This window comes from Physeter macrocephalus, chromosome 6, assembly GCF_002837175.3.
Source record: "Physeter macrocephalus isolate SW-GA chromosome 6, ASM283717v5, whole genome shotgun sequence".
Lineage (NCBI taxonomy): Eukaryota > Metazoa > Chordata > Mammalia > Artiodactyla > Physeteridae > Physeter > Physeter macrocephalus.
Genome location: NC_041219.1, coordinates 5,144,817 through 5,158,970, shown reverse-complemented (window position 1 = coordinate 5,158,970; position 14,154 = coordinate 5,144,817). Strand labels below are relative to the sequence as shown.

Genomic DNA, 14,154 nt, shown 5'->3' with positions numbered 1-14,154 from the left:
TGGGATCCTCCCGGACCGGGGCGCGAACCCGGTTCCCCTGCATCGGCAGGCGGACGCGCAACCACTGCGCCACCAGGGAAGCCCGAGAGGGCTTTTCATACCAACAGCAGTGATTCCTGCTGGGAAGAGGATCAGGATGAGGGGAGAGGTGCACAGGGAGGACAACTGCATTGCACATATTTTGTTTCTTTAAACAGAGAAAGAATTTATGATGTCTTTGTATAATTTATTAAAAATAGAAAAATTAAAAGAATCTGAAGATTTGCATGGGACAGAACTAACAGATACATGAGGAAAACACTGTCGAGAAAACAGTGAGCATTTCTTTATAAGTATACGGGGATCTTTCTAAAAAATTTTGTGGGTACTAAGAGTGCAGAAAAAAGAACAGACCTTTTATGCCCACTACATTTTCTTATAAAACACTGAAAACTAAAATAATTAAAATAATAAAAAGGTACCCAACCACAATAAAATTTCTGAAATAATCTTAAAAATTAGAAGGAAATCCATAGGACTCATAGTGTAAAACAAAACAGAAAACAGGACAAGCAAAAATACCAACTGGTCCTTTGAAAAGCCTAATAAGACACCTAATTAATTAAAATTTTTTTCCTTATGACAATTATATTAATCACTAAAAATCTCTTCATGTGAGAGACTATAATATTAAATTGCTAAAACATTTTCAAAGGTAGATGTAAGTGGAGGTGTGAAGCAACAGAATGTAATCTGGAAATTATACCAAGGAGTAATTGTACTAAATCTGACATAGGTCAGGTTTCCACACATATGAAAAATTAGTGTCAATCTTTTTGTCCTGTTTTGAGATAGAGATACATAGAAGCAAATATTAAAACACATGCTTTGTATTTTCTTAGCTTTAAAAGGGAAAGCACCTTCATTTATTTTCTCAAATAGGAACTTACTACCTTCAGAGGTGGATTTAAAACACCTCAAGGTCTTACTCATAATTCATATTAGTGAATCCTACTAGGGGCCTAGTAAGAATAAGAAGACTGCTTCTTTCTGGGTCACTCCATTTGTGCTCCAATGTACTCTTTCCCCCTATGCTAAAGAAGCAAAGTAACCCCTGGCCCCTAGACTCCTTTCCACCTGCTTATTGATAACCTCGTTTCATAGGATGGATTCTGGCACCTGCCTCTCCGAAATCCTGTTGCTGCCAAATATCAGGGTGTGATCTCTTCTGCTGACTACAGGCGATCTCCATACCAGTGGGTTGGCTGCTATCAACCATCAACCAACCAGAATCATGCCTGATGGGCCCAGCAGTTTGCCACAAGGAAAAGGGAATAAATTGCTCTGCTACAACCTATGATATTTTTCTCATCTGAATAAAAAATCCTGTAAATTTGAAAAAGTTGAAAAATCCTGTAAATATATAAAACAAAAAGATTCTTTCCATCAGGGACATGTAGTGCTTTATATGTGAGAAAAGCTCATTAACTGATATGTGTTGATGTGTTTATGTACATATATGTGCATACATGTATATGTCCTATTTAGGATAGGGAGTTTGGGGGTGGGGCAAGGTCTCTAAAGAGAGATGACTCTGGAGCAGACTGCTGAAGGAAGTAAGGAAGCCATCCATGCAGATATCTGGGGGAAAGAGCACTCTAGGCAGAAGAACGGCAAAGAGGCCAGAAGGCTAGAACAAAGTGAGGGGAGAGCAGTAGGATACAAGACTGGGGAGGCAGTCAAGGCCCAGCGGATGGACGCACAGGCTCAGCGGCCATGGCTCACGGGCCCAGCCGCTCCGCGGCATGTGGGATCCTCCCGGACCGGGGCGCGAACCCGGTTCCCCTGCATCGGCAGGCGGACGCGCAACCACTGAAAACTAAAATAATTAAAATAATAAAAAGGTACCCAACCACAATAAAATTTCTGAAATAATCTTAAAAATTAGAAGGAAATCCATAGGACTCATAGTGTAAAACAAAACAGAAAACAGGACAAGCAAAAATACCAACTGGTCCTTTGAAAAGCCTAATAAGACACCTAATTAATTAAAATTTTTTTCCTTATGACAATTATATTAATCACTAAAAATCTCTTCATGTGAGAGACTATAATATTAAATTGCTAAAACATTTTCAAAGGTAGATGTAAGTGGAGGTGTGAAGCAACAGAATGTAATCTGGAAATTATACCAAGGAGTAATTGTACTAAATCTGACATAGGTCAGGTTTCCACACATATGAAAAATTAGTGTCAATCTTTTTGTCCTGTTTTGAGATAGAGATACATAGAAGCAAATATTAAAACACATGCTTTGTATTTTCTTAGCTTTAAAAGGGAAAGCACCTTCATTTATTTTCTCAGATAGGAACTTACTACCTTCAGAGGTGGATTTAAAACACCTCAAGGTCTTACTCATAATTCATATTAGTGAATCCTACTAGGGGCCTAGTAAGAATAAGAAGACTGCTTCTTTCTGGGTCACTCCATTTGTGCTCCAATGTACTCTTTCCCCCTATGCTAAAGAAGCAAAGTAACCCCTGGCCCCTAGACTCCTTTCCACCTGCTTATTGATAACCTCGTTTCATAGGATGGATTCTGGCACCTGCCTCTCCGAAATCCTGTTGCTGCCAAATATCAGGGTGTGATCTCTTCTGCTGACTACAGGCGATCTCCATACCAGTGGGTTGGCTGCTATCAACCATCAACCAACCAGAATCATGCCTGATGGGCCCAGCAGTTTGCCACAAGGAAAAGGGAATAAATTGCTCTGCTACAACCTATGATATTTTTCTCATCTGAATAAAAAATCCTGTAAATTTGAAAAAGTTGAAAAATCCTGTAAATATATAAAACAAAAAGATTCTTTCCATCAGGGACATGTAGTGCTTTATATGTGAGAAAAGCTCATTAACTGATATGTGTTGATGTGTTTATGTACATATATGTGCATACATGTATATGTCCTATTTAGGATAGGGAGTTTGGGGGTGGGGCAAGGTCTCTAAAGAGAGATGACTCTGGAGCAGACTGCTGAAGGAAGTAAGGAAGCCATCCATGCAGATATCTGGGGGAAAGAGCACTCTAGGCAGAAGAACGGCAAAGAGGCCAGAAGGCTAGAACAAAGTGAGGGGAGAGCAGTAGGATACAAGACTGGGGAGGCAGTCAAGGCCCAGCGGATGTGTGATCTTGTAGGTCAAGAAAAGAACTCTGGGTTTTATTCAAAGTGTAACAAGAAGCCATCAGAAGGGTCTGAGCAGGAGAGTCATAACTCTTTGATTTTAAAACTATTACTAGCTGATCTATATGAGGAAGGGACTGCGTAAGGAAGAGTGGAAGCGAGGGAAAGACAGTTGAGGCTTCAACTAGAATGTGGTTGAGGCAGAGGTGGAGAAAAGTAGGTAAAGATGACCTGCCTCCTCCATTCCCCCTGCCATCCCTGTGTGCCACCAGCCTCCAACACGAATGGGCCCGTTCTGCAGTTATGTAAAAAGTGAGGTACAGATGTAAGAGTCAGCATATAAGGCCAGGGCTTTGTTGAACAGCTGTGCCTTGCACATGGTGCTAGCCAGGTGAGTGAGTGGGGGCTGAAATCTAATCCATGCTCCAGTCTACAGGTCATGTGCACTTGGCATGGAATCTATCTGTATAAGAGAATGGATACCATTTCCTAATTTTTATACAAGTGATATAAGTGCTATCAGGAGCCCTGAATAATTTCCTGCTTTGCTGAGTATGTAAGAGTATTAAGCTAAACTCAACTCAAAATATCATTATTTATCATTTGATTGTTCAAGAAATCTCTTCTTGTTTGGATTAGATTTGAAGAAGTGATTGAGACTGAATATTGATTTTTAAATGTTTGGTAAAACAAATTGGTATCATTCATAGCCTTCCACTCCTACTCTATTTTTAAAACACTCCAGAATGTCTGTTTTGTGACTTTCACTATCTTTTTTTAAAAATTTATTTATTTGGTTGCTCCGGGTCTTAGTTGCAGCAGGCGGGTTCCTTAGTTGTGGCATGTGAACTCTTCGTTGTGGCATGCATGTGGGATCTAGTTCCCTGACCAGGGATCGAACCCGGGCCTCCTGCACTGGGAGCTTGGAGTCTTAACCACTGCACCACCAGGGAAGTCCCTAATCTAAGATTAATTAATTAGAATAACAAAGATTTATGTGTAAATAAGGCATCAAGTCTTTTCAAACCTTAAATACCATTTAATTAGCATTTTGCAACACTAAAATTTTACCTTTGTGAGCAGCAGCCTGAAAGAGAAAAGAAAACCCAAGGAAACTGCTAAAGGTTCAAAACGATTTATGAAGTCAGCAGAGTTACTGTATCAGGAATAGTAGCAAATAGGGGCTCAAATCTAGTCTCCTGTCCCTAATGTTTTTGCTTCTGGTCAAAAAAGGGAAGCCAGAGGAACTAAAAAAATGTAGTAGCAAAAACCAAAACAAAACAAACAATAAAAAAGGAGTGATGATCGCTTCTCAGCCTTTTGGCTAAGATCAAGTGTGAAAAAGGAGTGACTATACTAAAATTCAGGGAATGCAGAAGGAAAAATACCAAACATACTCCTGTGATTTTCTGTTCAAAATAATATACCTAATATCCAAGAATCCAGCATTTACAATCCTTGGACAGATCATCAGGTCTGCAGAGGTAAAACTGAGTTACTCCCTGTTTCTGTCATGCCCCATGAGCAAGCCTCCATGCCTTTCCCTCACACCATTATTACCTGCAGCATCCTTCCTTTCTCCCACCTCAGCTCATCCAAATTTACCCAATTCGTTCAAGGTTCAGTCAAATGCTACACCTTTCAAGCATTCTGTCCAGATCTCTTCCAGGTAGAAGGAACCTTTTCTCTTCCTAAACTCACAAAATGCTTCATCTGTGCTTTTCTTATGGCATTTAGTACTTCTGTAACTGGTTTCTCAACCCAGGCTACACATTAAAGCTCTCCAGGTAATTTAAAAAAAGAAAAAAAAAAAAAGCCAGCCAGCCCTATCTCAGACCAATTAACCCAGAATCTCTGGAAGTGGAACCCGGTATTTTATTTTACCTTTTTTTTAGTATTTAAAAATATATTTTATTTGAACATCATTTCAAACAAACTAAATTACAACAATAGTACAAAGAATATCTCAATACCCTCACCCTTTGTTCAGTCTCTGCCCTGTTTGCTTTATGATTTGCATCTGTATGTGTATCTATAAATACACATTTTTTTAACCCTTTGAGGGAAAGCTGCATAATCATGTTCCCTTACCTCTAAATACTTCAGTGTTTACTTCCTAATAAAGAGAAGTTTTTCTAATATAATCACAATGCAGTTAACGACGTCAGGAAATTTAACAGTGACGTAATACCTTAACATCATTGACTCAACACTCTCCTTTATAGCATCTTTCTTCCTCCAATGCAGGAGCCAGTTTAGGATCACATACTACATTTAATTGTCATGTCTTTTCAGGACTCTTTAAAAGATTTTTTTTAATACAATTTTTAAAGGCAACATTCCATTTACAGATATTACAAAATACTGGCTATATTCCCCATACTGTACAATATGTCCTTGTAGCCTATCTTACACCCAATAGTTCCTACCTCCCCCTCTGCAACCCCTATGTTGCCCTTCCCTCCCCGCTCCCCACTAGTGGTAACCATTAGTGGAACCAAACCAGTATTTTTAAAAAGTTCTCCAGATCATTTAAATGGACAGCTCAGAGGTGAGAACCACTGCTTTATATATGTCTTACTCATTCTACTAGACTTATCTTCATATCCATAAATTGAGTTGAATACATATATGATTAATTTTTAGGTCCAGAACTTTAAAAAACTAGATTTGGGACTTCCCTGGTGGCACAGTGGTTAAGACTCCACGCTCCCAATACAGGGGGCCTGAGTTCGATTCCTGGTCAGGGAACTAGATCCCCCATGCATGCTGCAACTAGGAGTTCACATGCCACAACTAAGGAGCCCACTGGCTGCAACTAAGGAGCCCACTTGCTGCAACTAAGACCCAGCGCAATCAAATACATAAATATTTTTTTAAAAATTAGATTTTACTATCCTGAGTGAACATATTAAATATGGAAAAATAGTTTACCCAAGAGTCAAACATTCCTATATTCCCTAACTAGTATTTCAGGTTAAATTATGGGATGTTTAGTTTTAAGTACAAAGGTTATATAAGATCTGTAGCTGCTCGTATTCAAAAAACTTTTTAAAAAAGACATTGTTTCTGCTTTTAGCTATAAACAATGAATACAGCTTACCTCTCTAACATCCACCATCCACCCTCCATCAACAAACAACAAGACATTGTACATTTTCTCCTTCACATCAGCAGTTAGGGCATCCAAATGCCCTTTCCAAATACCATAATCCATCTGCAAAACAAACATAAGGCAGATATATAACAGACTATAATGTATCTGTAAAGTACAGATAGGAATATACATATATGGAACATCATTCTAAAGAGTTGACATTCAGTAAGCCAAATATAAAAACAAACATCGACGGATTGAAGTTCAATAAAACACTAAAATGTTAACCATGTAAATGAGCACTATTGTCACCTGAAGGTATGGTTCATGTTTGGTTAATTATCTACAGAAAAGTAACTAAAGGGATGGCTTTTTTTCAAAGTAGAACAGTAATAAGGAAAATCACTTGTTATAATAGGAATATAACTGCTGAAGAAATGATCTCTTTAAATATATGACATGTATTTTTGAGATACAATAAACATGTCTCATCTACATTCAACTTACTTCATATTTCTTTTCTTTGTGTTCATGAGCCACTTTCTCAGTAAAAGTTGCTTGAGGTGTCAAAGTAGGTTTTTGTGGAGCTGAATTCATATGCTTAAACCAATCATTAAAGGTTTCATGGGCTTCCTAAAATGCAAAATAAAATAGAGAAATACAAAAAAAAACTGTTCACATATGTCCAACAAAGTTTTTAAAAATTTGGTTCTTAGAAATAATTTTTCAGTAGCAAGAAATAAAATCGTTTAATATTTCTTTTTTATACAAAAAATAAATCATGGTGAATAAGTGTTTTGTTTGTGATGTTCACATATTTACTTGTCTGTCTTCTTGATAAGCCTATCAAGCTTCTAGAGGGCAAGGATAGAAAGACATCCAAAATTAGTCCTAGAACCTAGCCAATCACCTCATTATTTGTTGAATGAATTTTGAATGAGTATGTTGTTATTTTAGTCACAATACAGAATATCTTGCTTTTTTCAGTTATTGCCAAAAGCTGAAATGTTAAAGTTGAGAGAAGCATTCAAAGAATCTTAAGAAAACGTATGTTTCAGACATCACACACACTATCTACCATGTGAAATGTTCTTAGTTGGTTAGCACTGATTAGAGGCTCATGCATATGAAGACCAGGTCTTGTCTTCAAAGTTCTTATGGATCAGTCAGTCCCACAGTCACAAGGGAGCTAAGATAATGAGTCAATCACCACTTCTGGAAAAACAGTTCAAGGACTGAGAGTGAATCAGGAAAGTCATCATAAAGAAAGGTTTTGTGGTTTTTACAATCTCACCAAGTAAGCTCTAATGCACAAATGTTCTCGGATAGCGTTATCATCTTCAGCAGGAAGTGGGCTCTCCATTCCTTGTTCCTCCCACTGGTTATAGATTTCTGCTATTGAATCCTGAGGAATTTTCACAAATACTTCTTTTGCAGCTTCGTGCTTTTTTGATGCTGTGAAAAAGATACACAGTTTTTCAATACATATGGATTTCCATGTAATGGTTTCTAAAGGAATCAAATTATTGGTTGGCAACTTTCACAGCTACCTGTAACCATTTCAGGTCTCAAGGTACTTCTGTTAAAGGTCTGGGTGATCTCTCTACTTAATGGCTGGGCTTTTCCTTATTTCAATGTAACAGTCACATAAAGATTCATTAAACGCAATTACTTTTACATACTTTGCTGTGTCTTAAAAAAAAGCAATTCAATTTTTTCAAAGCCTTGAGATTATATGCAAAATTGAGTACGACAAGAAAAGTCACTATTAAATATGTTTTGTTTCATAATACCAGCCGTAACAGTGGCTGTTTTGTACCTTACCCTACTGGAAGGGTTGGAAAAACAAACAACAAAGTTCTAGAACAGAACAAAAACTTAAAAAAAAAAAGAATATAAAAATACAGCATACCCAAGAATTTCCTCATTATGGCATTGCCTTGTTTTAGTGCTTCCGCCCTCTGTGATGGGTCAAATACCAACCAGTCAATTACATCGATTTTTAAACGGTCCTCCTATTCATTTAATTGGAAAAAAGAAATGTCAATTGTGTTTTTTCTAAGATATTCTGCAAATTAGTAGAACCAGTTTATGTCTATACTTCTAGTGAATATTTTCCCTCAGGTTATACAAAATAATGAAATAGCTTTTCTTAGTTTATTTTCACATTTAATAGGTCTTTAATAAATTATAGAAAAAACTTACTGGACTGTGAATCTGGGATTATGTATGTGATGTCCCACCAACTTAATTATGTAATTCCTTTAAGTGCTACTCTAAAATTTTTTTCTTTCCCAGATAAAACTTTCTATTCTTTTCTGAAAATAGGAATAAGTAAGCTACATAAAAGTTAGTGATTGATCGGGACTTCCCTGGTGGTCCAGAGGTAAAGAATCCACCTTCCAATGCAGGAAACTAAGATCCCACATGACGCGGAGCAACTAAGTCCTCGTGCCTCAATGAGAGAGCCCGTGTGCCGCAAACTACAGAGCCCATGCGCTCTGGAGCCCACAAGGCATAAACAGAGAGAGAAAACCCACATGTTACAACTAGAGAGAAGCCCACGCGCCAAAACGAAGAGCCCGCCCGCCACAACGAAAAGATGCCGCAGTGAAAAGATCCCGAGTGCTGCAACTAAGACCAGACTCAGACAAAAAAAAAAAAAAAAGTTAGTGACTGATCAAGTATCTAGAATAATCTGATGAGCAAAAATCCAATGCTCAGGTTTTTTCCATTAAAGAAACTTCCCTTAACATAATACTACTATTAAGCAATTCCTTACACAAGACCTTAAGTTTGCTGCCAATTTTTATAACTTGGCTGACAAAGAAAAATTCTTTAAAAAAGAAAGAAGCCAGAGTATTTTAAGGTAGAAGTTCACAAAAGCATAACATGAGGGATTATCAGGAGTTATATAACACACCTCTCTCTTCCCCTCATGTTACCTCAGTAGTGCCAGTATCTAGGGCTGGGGCCAGGTCATGATGACTGAATTCACCATTATCTTTCTTCCGAATATTCTCAACTACGGTTTTTGTTATAGTTGCAATATCCAAATCTAAAGAATTTTTTGAAGAAACAAAAGCAAGAATTAATCATTCACACTAATATTCTCTAAACAGTCACAATGATTTGGTAAATTTGGGATAACAATTCTTTAAAAATATGTAAAATACAAAAGACATTATAAAAGAAAATGCCAAAATTAAAAGATATTTTACACGAGTTACAGTATAGGTTATTTCATTCCTAAAACAGAATTTCACTGAAAACCTCGTTCCTTTTTTACCTCGTAAGAGAAATAGGATTTAAAACTAGAAGGCTAAATGTTACTAAAGCCAAAATGATAATCTGCCTACAAAGCCCAGTAGATGAAGTTCTCACCCATTTTTACCTGCTTCTTTAGCCAGCTCCAGGCAATGGTGGCGCTGTTCAAATTCTGTAACACCTTCCAAAAATAATGCATACTGGGCAACAGCAAGGTCTTGAGGCAAATGACAGGTATAAAATGCTATGAGATTTGTATGTTTCTCATTTATTAAAAGCTAAAAAAACAAAAAAAGGATCAAAGTATGTCAATAATAAAACAAGTTCTAGGATCAACACTGCTTTTTAAAAAGTTCACTTCAAAATTTCACATATATTTAAGAGAGATTCATACAGATATAGATTTGTGCTGCTAAACAGAATTTTAAATTCCAAAAGAAAGTACTTATGACAATTAAAAGACCTTTATGGATTTTGATGACTCTCCTGCCACTAGATATTAAAATATTATCATTCTGATTTTTGTTTTCATTAAAATGGTAAAAAAAAAAAGAATATAATTGTGGTTTCTCAAAGTTTACCTGTATGTATGTCTTTAAAACCTCAATGGAAACTTCTTCCTTCACAGGAAAAAAAGATACAATTATTAAATTATAAATACAACGGCTTATGTGTACTGGCAATATATCTAATAAAAATTCCGCTATAATGATTTAATGACTGTTAATATTTACCACTGAGCAATAACTACATGCAATAACTAAGTGCTTAGCAAAGTTCATGTACTGCCTTACCCTCTTTGTGGGTAGTTACTATTATTGTTCACATTTTACAGAGGAAGAAACTAAGACCTAAGGAGGTTTTATTTACCCAGAATTACACAGCTAGAAGCTGCTGAGTAAGAATGTGAATCCAGGATTCTTACTCCAAAACCCAAGCTTTCAACTACAGTATCATTCTGCCTTCTACATGTACTCTGACCAAAATGTTACCAATCATTTAGGACAGAAGAAAAAGAAAAAAGAAAACAAAGGTTTAAGATCTCAGAGAACTTAGTCTGGTTCAGTTAGCTTAGCTGGTTGATTTAGAGTTGGGTACTGATGAGGATTAAAGTTATAAACTGTCCAAAAACCAGGTAACCACCAGCATTCTGCAGCCACAGATTAGAACCCTAACAAGTAACCTGCAGTGAATTATCATCGAGTGACGATATGAGACTACGGTCACCATTTCCAGAAAACAACAACCAAAAAGTAGCATGTTTTCCTGACAATAGGTGTATAAAGCATCAGTCTTACAGAGAAGGGTATACAGCTCATTTTTATTTACTTTGGTCTGTAGTCCCAGAGTGCGGAAAAACAAAATGAGGTGAGTCATGAAGCGAAGGAGGTGTCCAGGTAGATTGTTTCTGCTTTTGGAAAGCCATTTGCTAAATTCATCCATCAGACCTGTACGCCATCAAAGCAAAGATGCAACAATAGGGATAAAAATCAAAAGAAGAGATATAAACACTATCCAAGGACATTTACTATATTTCTATACCACTACCAGTTCACTATCTCATTGTTAAGAACCATCATATAAAACAGACTCTGGATTAAATTCAAACTTTATTTTCTAAAAATTAAGTAAATAGTTGCATTCAGATAGATTGATATTTATAGAGATGACAAAATGTGGTAAGTCATATGCACTGTTTTGATAACTTTTTACAAAATTACTAAAGAAAACAAAGAACTCATACAAAGTGAAATAAAATATATCTTACCATCAATGTCTCCCAGGATAAGGAATTTCTGAACTATATGGTAATGTTCTTGATTCTCTTCCAGAACTCTCTGAAAAAATTTTTACATTTTCCATAAATCTACTATGGTCGTTCTGCAGTATGTACTCATTGGTAAGCTAAAAATGTCAACTTTTGAAGGAACATATACAAAGAAAAAGCTGGAAATGAAGAGTCTTAGGAGACCAAAATAAAGTAAAATATGAGAAAAATACTGCCCTTGGAATATATACTCAAGGCTGAATGTTATCTTTGAAAGCAGAGAATTGCGATAAAACAATTTAATCTCTGTGAATGTTATGAAACTTTTATTTATTATATTTTACTACAGTTTTCCTTGACAGTCCATGGTGAACCAGAAAAGAAGGGCACATGTGACCAAATCAAAATAAACTGTAAGATTTCCTTCAACATAAACAGTGGTTCTTGAAAGCATTCTTTGGGTATTCTCTTCTGCAAATGGCACCAAAAGTAACAAAACCCATCAAAATAGTGATTAGGCACAGAGTAGAAAAAATTTACACGTAACCTGCTGTTGGATTTTTTTCTGAAGCAAATAATTCATATAATTTTGGTCAAATATATTTTGATTTTTATTTGTCTAAATTTTCTTCCAACATTTTTTCTTTTTTAGATTCAAATGTTTGCTCCCTCTGGAACTGATTTTAATACATGGCATGAAGCAAAGATCTAGCTTTGTTTTCTTCCAGATGGAAAGTCAATTATGTCCATAACATGTATGTAAATAAACCATCCCTCTTCCTCTGAAAGGAAACGTCATCTCTGTCATCTACATCTATTAAGTTCACATATATATTTGGATCTAATACAGATTTTCGTATTCTGATGATCTATTTATTCCTGTGACAATTCGATACTGTTTTATTGTATCTTTATATTGTTTTATTATTGAGGAAGGCAAATACCCTATTAACTATTGTTCTTTTCTCGCCATTCTCACTTATTCTTCTACCTGGAAATTTTCTGTTCAGAAATAATGCCCCAAAGCATTAGGTTTCAATGTTAATTTTGGAATGACTGATATTTATATCAAATCACCTCATCCAGGAATGTGGTTTATCTATTTATTTGTGTCTTTCAATAGGATTCAATAGTTTTTTTTTATGAAGGTCCTCAAACCCTTGGTTAATTTTATTCCTGGGTATCTTATAGTTTTGGTCAGTAATTTAAATGGGACTTTTGCAGGGAGCTAAATCCTTTTCTAACTAGCTGTAACAATTACAAAAAGGATATGATTTTTCTCATAACTTTGTCTTGAATTTAGGTACTTTAAAAATTCTCTTATTAATTCTAGTAACTTACTGCATCTTGAGTTTCTAGATTTACACTCTCATCATATGTAAATGCTCCCCTGTTTCTAAATTTGTATATGTTCCTTGACTTTCTTGTTTTATTTTCATTCATTGGAATCTCCAAAACAACAGACTGGCAAAAAAAACACTTGATAGAGAAAGCAATACATTTTTTTTTTTTTTTTACTATACAAAGAACTCTTATACAATAATAAGGAAAAGATAAAATCCAACAGAAAAATAGGTGAAAGCTCTAAATAGGAAATTCAAAAATGGTCAATAAACATAGGAAAACTTGCTCAGCCTTAGAATAGACAGGGAAATATGAGAAGAACAGTGAATTTCTATTTCCCACCTAATCTGATGGATTGGCAAAAAATAAAAAAACTGTGATATCTGGGACTAGTGAGAATGCAGGGAAACAGCCACATTAATAAATTACTTGTAGGAGTATGAATTAATTGCTACAACAAGGGAATTAACTTAATATACATATACCCTTTAACCCAACATTCCTGCTTTCAGGAAACTTATAAAGAGACAGGACTAGTAGATAAACATAAAAAAATAAGAATAAATAAACAAGAATGTTCATTGCAGTGCTAGAAGCAACCTAAATATCACCAAAAGGGGAATGATTAAAAAAAGGATATGTCATTCTATAGAACATTATATACCTATTAAAAATAATAAGTTAGGTTAAGTTAAATCTATATCCACTAACTCAAAGACAGTATCATTAAATGGGGAAAAAAAAAGCCGTAGACTAATATAGGTAGAATGATGTGAAAAACAACCTCAAAAACCAAAATCCTATACTGCAATATCTACATTATCTACATATATTTGTAAGATTATGGAGAAGGGTATGTAGGATACATATCAATGTTTTATCATCTCAGTGAATGAGAATAACCATAAAGAGGTTGGGAGGAAGTTTTATAAAGGCCTTACTTATACATCTTTAGATTATTTTGTTGCAAGTACATACTTTGGTTATTTAAAAAACTTTTAAAGAACATTACTTTAGGGCTTCCCTGGTGGTGCAGTGGTTGAGGGTCCGCCTGCCGATGCAGGGCACACGGGTTTGTGCCCCGGTCTGGGAAGATCCCACATGCTGCGGAGTGGCTGGGCCCGTGAGCCATGGCCACTGAGCCTGCGCATCCGGAGCCTGTGCTCCGCAATAGGAGAGGCCACAACAGTGAGAGGTCCGCGTACCGCAGAAAAAAAACAAAAAAAGAGAATATTCCTTTAAAAAATACTGGATTATTTTGCGATCTAGGAAAAGAAAGTCTTGCGAATTTTCCATTATATATTTTAATTTTTCAAAAAGAAAGGGATAAATTAGCTTACATGCATACCATATATTTAGATGAAACCAATCCTAAACCAAATAAACAGAAATGATGCATCATTTAAATATGCAGTTAAGTTTTTTCTTTTCTTTTTTTTTTTGCGGTATGCGGGCCTCTCACTGTCGTGGCCTCTCCCGTTGCGGAGCACAGGCTCCGCACACGCAGGCTCAGCGGCC

General features: G+C 36.0%; 1 protein-coding gene across 2 annotated transcripts in view; it reads right to left on the bottom strand.

The window, feature by feature from the left end:
• Positions 1-14,154, bottom strand: part of NUP107 (nucleoporin 107) — a 52,711-nt gene that overhangs the window by 1,566 nt on the left and 36,991 nt on the right. For both annotated transcript variants that reach the window (XM_024122926.3, XM_024122927.3), the window contains exons 18-26: positions 11,293-11,362; positions 10,854-10,972; positions 10,106-10,144; positions 9,652-9,802; positions 9,203-9,315; positions 8,170-8,272; positions 7,552-7,712; positions 6,765-6,890; positions 6,264-6,377 (exon numbers count right to left, since the gene is read on the bottom strand). In XM_024122926.3, the coding sequence (XP_023978694.1) occupies positions 6,264-6,377; positions 6,765-6,890; positions 7,552-7,712; positions 8,170-8,272; positions 9,203-9,315; positions 9,652-9,802; positions 10,106-10,144; positions 10,854-10,972; positions 11,293-11,362 (996 nt within the window). The remainder of the gene's footprint in view (positions 1-6,263; positions 6,378-6,764; positions 6,891-7,551; positions 7,713-8,169; positions 8,273-9,202; positions 9,316-9,651; positions 9,803-10,105; positions 10,145-10,853; positions 10,973-11,292; positions 11,363-14,154) is intronic.